Source organism: Thermobia domestica, chromosome 8, assembly GCF_964235325.1.
Source record: "Thermobia domestica chromosome 8, izTheDome1.hap1.1, whole genome shotgun sequence".
NCBI classification, from domain to species: domain Eukaryota; kingdom Metazoa; phylum Arthropoda; class Insecta; order Zygentoma; family Lepismatidae; genus Thermobia; species Thermobia domestica.
This window is the reverse complement of record NC_137461.1, coordinates 24703591-24711262: the sequence shown is the minus strand read 5'-3', so window position 1 is coordinate 24711262 and position 7672 is coordinate 24703591. Positions and strand designations below refer to the sequence as shown.

General features: G+C 36.8%; 1 protein-coding gene across 4 annotated transcripts in view; it reads right to left on the bottom strand.

The window, feature by feature from the left end:
• The window catches only part of LOC145692799 (uncharacterized), a 32776-nt gene that overhangs the window by 13476 nt on the left and 11628 nt on the right, over positions 1-7672 (bottom strand). For 3 of the 4 annotated variants that reach the window (XM_081768281.1, XM_081768279.1, XM_081768282.1), the window contains exon 4: positions 6801-6857. The exons of the other annotated variant lie outside the window; for it this stretch is intronic. In XM_081768281.1, coding sequence (XP_081624407.1) covers positions 6801-6857 — 57 coding nt within the window. The remainder of the gene's footprint in view (positions 1-6800; positions 6858-7672) is intronic. 4 annotated transcript variants of the gene reach the window in all.

Sequence of the window (7672 nt, the reverse complement as noted above, 5' to 3'; positions counted from 1 at the left end):
AGTAGGTACCATCCCGGCATTTGCCTGGTATTACTGAGGAAAACCCTGAAAAACCTCGATCAGGATGGTCGGCAGCGAGAATCGAACCCATGACCTCCCGAATACGAAGCCAACGCTCTACCACTTGAGCTACTTCGTTCGGTAAAATATTTACGCTCTTTTTAAATTTATTTATTTATTTCGTAAGTTGTATCGATTAGTATGTGATTAATCTTTGCACAGTTCTTTCCCGTTAAACACTAATAATACGTACATTTCCAAAAGTGAGGTAACAGAAGGTAATTAATGTTGAGAAACTGATCCTAGTGCAAATCGTATCAGTGCATATTGTTAGTTGCAAAAATCCATAACCCACTGAATTAATGTTCCATGAATACAAACAGAATAAAATTTACATAGTTAGGAAGATGGAAACTTTACAAAAATGGACCTTTTTAAATTTACACTCGCACACTATGCTTCAACAGAAATACACTCACAATCTTTCTTTTCCTCATACGAAAATCAATCAATCATCACTCACCCAGCATACTACAACATACAAGCCTTGTTTCCAGGGACATCATTTGGTGTCTAGTACACTCTTCAACCATATCACACAACACACATGCTACCACAAACAGCAAGGCAGGGTTTTGCTGAAAATTGTTTTGAAATGTCAGGAATTATCACATACAAGAGTTAAAATGTTCTCTCAAATTAAGTTTATCGTATGACGAAAAGGACATCTCCAGAAATAGTAATATTAACTTCTAGAAATATCAACTAGTATTAAGGGGAAATAAAATTATAAGGATCAAATATTCTTTAAGTACATGGTAAGAAAAACACTGGAACAGAAAGCTTACAAGCTCAGGGCCCCAATTTTAATACACATCTATCAATGTTCCTTTTTGCAATAATGAAAATTAAACATTAACTTATTTGGAGGGTATTATTTATTTTATTCAAGTGTATACGAAAATGTTTGTGCGTAGTGCGTGGACTGACAAGGGTACATCGCAAAATATCATAGAAAAGACAAAAGAAATTCAGTATATTTATAAAATTTGGGTAGCTACTTCCGAACATTGGCTCCGATTCTATCGCCATTTACTTGGTTATCATTACGAATTTAGCATAATACTATGTGCAGAATGACCGTTATTACGTCACATCGCTAACTACAGACGCACTTCAAGGCTCTTTAAGGTACAACTACAGTCACTATCTTTATTAGATTTTCCATGCTCATCTTATAAAATGGCTTACACAAGGAACTTGATAAGCCCAGGAAACAAAGCACCCTATTCGCATATACGTACGCTGGACAATACGCTGGTTTAGTGGCTAGCGTGCTCGCATTTCCTGCACGTTATTATCGGGTAAGATTCCAGATGTGGGGAAGGGAGGAGGCATAGAACGCATTATGGTGGTATGAATGTCCCCTTAAACTGTAGCTACGTGTCTCATTTAGAATCGGTACAGAAATCGGACGTTAAACTTCAAACCAACAATAAGTAGCCTGGATAAAAAGTCACGTTAGAGGCATCAATTAAACAGACACAGATATTATTTGGAGGGATCATAATGGAAGTTTAGAGAAGCAAGCCTGGCAAAGGTGGAGGTTTCAAGCGCCTTAACATGTTTACGAAACTGGAGCAACATGTGTGCATCATGTCGGAGGATAGCCGATAGACGCCGCAAAAGTAGATCTATGCTACAAAACCGATCTTCATATTCTGCACAATATTGATTTACGCAAAACTGCACGTCAGTGGACACCATATCAAGTCAAAGAGATTAAAAATTGAAAACTCTATGAAATTGCACAAATACGAGAGGGAATGTGACAGATTACTTGGACTGATCGTTACTATGGACGGAAACTAGGGATCAACCGTTCAGAACTTCGCCTGAAGCGGCAACCTAATGAGCTGAAGTATCCGGGATTTCCTCGTCCATGACTGTGCGTCCTGCGCAAAGTGATGATGTGAAGGTGGCATTCATTAACACAATCATGTAATATTCTGATGCTGCAAGCACTCTGTCGATCCAGCCTACTACTGCAATTCCTTTTATCTTCTTTGTCTTGCACTCTGCGACGGCTTGGCACTTCCGGACAACGACCCAACACCTTTTACGACAGTCAGGATCACATACCCAACACTGTACAAGATCTGGTAACCGGTGATCAGAGGTACTTGAACATCAGCCGCGTTCCCCTAATATGACTGTGATCTCTTCGGCAAGATAAAAGAGCCACTTTGTGAGAAGCAATGTATCACAAAAGAACCCATCATCAGCGCCACAGAGCGGTTCCTCTGAAACATGTACGAAAAATAAACGTGTATGCCTTCCGCATACGTGGCAGAAGATTACAATGAATATTTATCTTGCTAATAAAACCAAGTAAGAATTATCGCAGAGTTGCCACTTCTTATCCAGCTTTTGTAGATTCTATAATCGCTACCAGAAGTGCATAAGTAAATACAAATAGTTTTACCTTATATTATGAAACAGTTATACTTCAATCAAACAATTTTTATGTATGCTAACATATGTGCCGATGACGTCAAAAGTTGCTAAACTAGATACATATGTGAAGTTCCCACTTTCTATGGAATATCTCAAAACTGAAACGAACTCGAATTAATGAAGTAAAAAAAAGTACGACGGACAACCTATATGCTTATTACTAATGAACTTCGTAACAAATCCAGTTGTAGAATATGAACACAAAAAAACTGTGGAAGAGTATTAACTTGACGAAAACTGTGCACCGTACCCTTTTCCACGTCGAACTGATTAGTTTTGAGATGTGAGGTGGTTACTACTCTCTCAGAAACGTTCCACAGAACAGTGGGAATCGTTACGTGTGTGTCCATTTCAAGTGTTATAAAATGTCTTATAACATGTGAAATTTATCTAATACTGCCCTGATACTGTATCTTTTGGGGATTTTGTAAAAAGCCATTATTAGCTATGTGTTTGTATGAAAGATATCAAACCCAAATTTTGTTCTCAATAATATTACATTCGAGCATTTAGCATCCTTTTCACCTGTTGAAGAAATTCTTGTATTGACATAAACTAAATATCTTTCATTAAAATTCTATTTTTTTTTTTCCCTCGTACATCATAATTTGCAGTCAGTAGCGAATACAGCAGACTACCATTAAGCAACTACTATACATAATTAAGTTCTATCTTTTAGTTGATAACAATACTAAATTAGAACCCTTTCTGACAAACTTTACGGCTAGCAATTAACAACTCGATTTAAAACATATGAGTTACGATCAATTGTAAAGGAATGAAATCAATGATTTCTAATTTTACTACAAGATTCTAAAACGTCCTGTGATTTGCAACGAATTTTGTATTTGTGTGCGATGTTTTACAAATAAAGTCTTAGTTGTGCATTCCACAGTTATGTTCCATGATCTGTACGAGACAGTTGACCATAATGAATGTGAATGGTTATGAAAAAATCCTGAGAAAAATTCTACCGACGCTACGCGTACAGAACTAATCCTCGAAATTATATGAAGAGCCAACGTCTCCTTCTGCCAGTCGAACGTAGAAAAACTAGACTTGCTTTGTTGAAATCACAAAGTTCAACTGACAAGGTACAATTAGTCTCCTGATCAACTTTTACGGATTAATTCAGCAAACGTAATAGCACCTGTAAGTACACTATTTATCTACTAGATGTGCCAGACATACTCCTTATTACATTCACGGACATTATGTGGTCTACTACAAACTTATCTGGGTTTGCATCTGTGACGTCAAACTATTTCTATTCAAATTAGCTTGCAAGACATAACATAGTAGCAAATAGAAGAACCCTAATACCCTCTCTTCAAAACCCAACATTCTATCGGTGTACTTCAACATTTAATAAATAAATTCACTAACAAAGCAAAGAAAAAAATGAGTTAACTTCACGTGATTATATTGTTAGAATTGGTGTAGAATTAATTAACGAAATAAGAAACTGGAAAGACATGGAACAAGACTGTACAAGATTAGGAATACAATGATGTTTGATTGGAAAACAGCATGGACTTAATCGCACCAGAGATCAAAATCCATAACAAATATTGCCTCTTCAAGGAAAAATAAGAATAATTTGCTTTCTCCATCCCCTTTTTAGAGAGAAAAAAAAAAAAAAAAGTCAGGCAATATTACGCTACTCAATACAAAGGAAGGGAATTCTATCAGCAATCCCAACTGAATCAGTAACAGAGATGTTACATGTAAAGATAAGCAACTAAGCAAAACTTACGACACTTGACCTTGCTAACTAATAAATAACGGCAACTTTAAAAATACTCAGCCACGCATAGCTCACAGGAATCGTAAGTACTGAATGTCGTTGAATTTCCTCCTCAATTATAACTGGCTCTACAAGTTCTTGTCAAATGGAAACTTATGAAACAAGCTATTACGCATTTCTTGGCGCTCATTAATTGTGTTAATCAAGAGAAGAAAGAGTCTATGCAGTGTAAATTTCAAAATTAATGAATAGGCCTCGTACGGAAATTTTCCAAGAACTCTTTCTCTTCCCAAGCATATACATATATGTTTGAATGTGTATGTGTGTGCAACTAACTTCGATCAAATCGCCCAACAATCCTTTTATGGCAAGAAAGAAAGAAGAATCTCTTTCACAGAACATTCCAGCAAGAAGTCTCATCGCTAAGTTTAGCCATTGCATCAGTTGGTTGCGTTTCAAGTCAAAACAGGGATTTTCCCTTTGGAGAAGCAACACAAGAGATTGCCGAAAACAGCAAGTCAGTCTATTGAAGAGACTCGGTTAGGCAGGGGTGCGCCTCGCACCTATCGTGCGTCCTGCACGTAGAGTAGGCTTTTACGCGGGCTCACACCCAGCCCGTTGACACAAGTTTAATTTTGGAGTGTCATATAATTACGAAATGGGCCTAGGTACCTGAATTTATTTGTTTGTGACTGAACGTGCTGTGGCGGCCGAACGAAGGAAGAAACGCTAGTGAGTCAATTTTAAGACAACTGAGTTGTTGAATTTCAGCATAAGCAACGTTTTAAAGCACACCTAAACGATAGCCCTGTCGTGAGCAGCTTAGCTGTTGAAGGTTTCTTTCGTGTGACACATGAACTACTAGATTGGATTTGAGAACCAGATTTCTGTGAGGAGGATAGCCCAGAAGAGGAAACTGCACCTGACTTAATCCCCACTCTCCTTGTGCAGTGCGTAGAGAAGCGCGAGTGTTATATAAATTATCCCCATCTCAATTCTTTGTCGCCAGCGCAAACTGTAAGTAAAATTGAGAAAGAGTAACTCTTATAAATCGAGAAGGCCACCTGATTTAAGTAAATTATTTTAAGAAAATAAAAGTTAAAGGCAAAGTAATTGTTTGGAGCGCTCAGGTTGTTAAATATATAATTTGCTTGTAGTTTACTTATTATATATTGTTTATTTAATCCGTAATCACTCATAGCTTTACAGTGTGTTGTAACAGTTCATAGATTATTTGTTTTATTCATTAATTTTTACGGCAAGCACTCCTCTCTTCTCTGATACTTTTCCAGTGATCGGTGGAGTCGGGGACTGCTTGTATGGTTTATGATGACCTTTTGTGGGCGCTGAAAGCCACGAAACCAAAGTTTGGAGTAAGTGAAACAAAGAGATAAGGATCCATGATACGTCTTCGTACCAAAATGAAGTGTTCGTCTTCACCTGCTTATTTAGGTTCCATACCAGGCATTTGAGCCAGGTTATTTTTATTGGTCAAGTCAGACATGAACCAAAGAATACCCCAAATGCTTTTGAAACCAGATGGTCAACTTGGTGGCGCCAAATGGGGGCGCGACATCACATATTTCTTGAGGCAATTTTCAAAATTTTTTCCCACCCTTAGCTTTCAAGATGATAAGCTCTCAAAAATCACTGGAAAAATATCAAGTTACGTACACAATACGCGATTCTTGAAAACTAAGGGCAGGAACTATTGAAATCTTGCATGCACATTGTGTACACCTCTATATTTGATCTCTACGTCAACCCGGGCCCAAGGGTCAAAGTTTTCGAAAAGCGGATTTCATCAGAAAATTTACCGGATTTTAACTAATTTCCCATTCCTGGTGTATGATATGGGCATGTGAGTGGTACCCCTTGAAAGGTTACTTTATTCTGAAGAGAATGAGATATGATGATCCTAGGACAAATAGTAATGACGCATATTTTTTTTAAATTGTGTGCTATGTATAAACATATTTTATATACACACATTTACTTTTGACCTTGTGCCAGATTTGAAACAAAAATTCCGCCCTTAGTTTTCAAGATGAGATTCTGTTCCGGAATGCCTACACCTCTATGTAACTTTTGTTTTCGTTCTTTCTTTCGAGACCTCTGTGTCAACCCAGTCCCGAACCCGAGGGGTTCAAAGTGATTTTATAGAAAAATTTTCAGGATCCTCTCCTGCACTTAAACTGCCCTTTTATGTTCTTTTTTAATGCCCTTTTGTTCGTTAAAAACTAACATGTGCAGCCGAAATTTAGAGGTATTTACTTTCTGCTATCAACAGTACTGCCTAGCATCTACTTCTTAAGTTTTAAAACTAAACTATACATTTGCTACCTACTGTACAATTGTTTCCTTAAATGGAGATAAATATATGAACTCATGGGTTTATATAATAATATGATGCGAGATTCTAATGATGATAGCGCAATATTATCAATCACACTTCTACACTCATCATCACCCTGTCTGTCCACGCTACTTCCTCGCAATCTATGCAAACTACAGCATTCGTTAAAAATACACTCACTCATTCATCCAAGTTGTCCTCACGCTCTGGTCCACATCAAGATTTGAGTTTGGAAAACTGAGAATAAATAGTAAAAAAAAGAAAGAAAATAAAAATACATGACTCATACCGTTAAATAGGATACAGTGAGAAAAATCAAAATGAGATTAACTAATTTTTAAATAGAAAAAAAAAAAAAAAGGAATTTTGCCAGTATATCACTATAATTTTGAAAATTAAATATCTGCAGGAGAAACGATTCGGAAACTACCGATATAACTATCTCAATATTATTAAAACTAGACATTATTTACAACTAAATCACTTTTTTCTGCTGCACTTTGAGAAGTAATCCTGGATTTTTTCTTTTATCAACGGAATCTGTTTTCTTACATACACAATCTGACATTTAAAAAATGAAAACACGGAATCCATTTATCAAGTATATAAAACTAGCATATATGAAATCAAGGCAGTACTAAATTGCATTGGTCCATCGCCACTGAAAATGCATTCCCCTCTCCTTCTCATAATACTCCTTTTACTAGTACTGCGGAATGACTCGACCAACTAGTTTAGTTTCGTTTGATATAGAGAAAACGTAATTCTCTAGCGCTACAACCAAAGAATGGCTAATGCTCAGTCAGACTACTCTCAATTACATGATGGGCGATCATCACATCACTTTTAATTCTCGTTACTTGTGTCCTTCTAGCAAAGATTATGTTGCAGATAACTACACTCAAACTATTCTATCGTTTGAGGCAACTGTGCATAATTCATGCTAACTCGGCGGGTTTTATAATTTACGATACTACTTGCCAGCTCGTTGCACTCCTCCATCTTATGTATTGTTCAATCTTTCAGACAGCGTGTAGGACATCTCAAAGTAC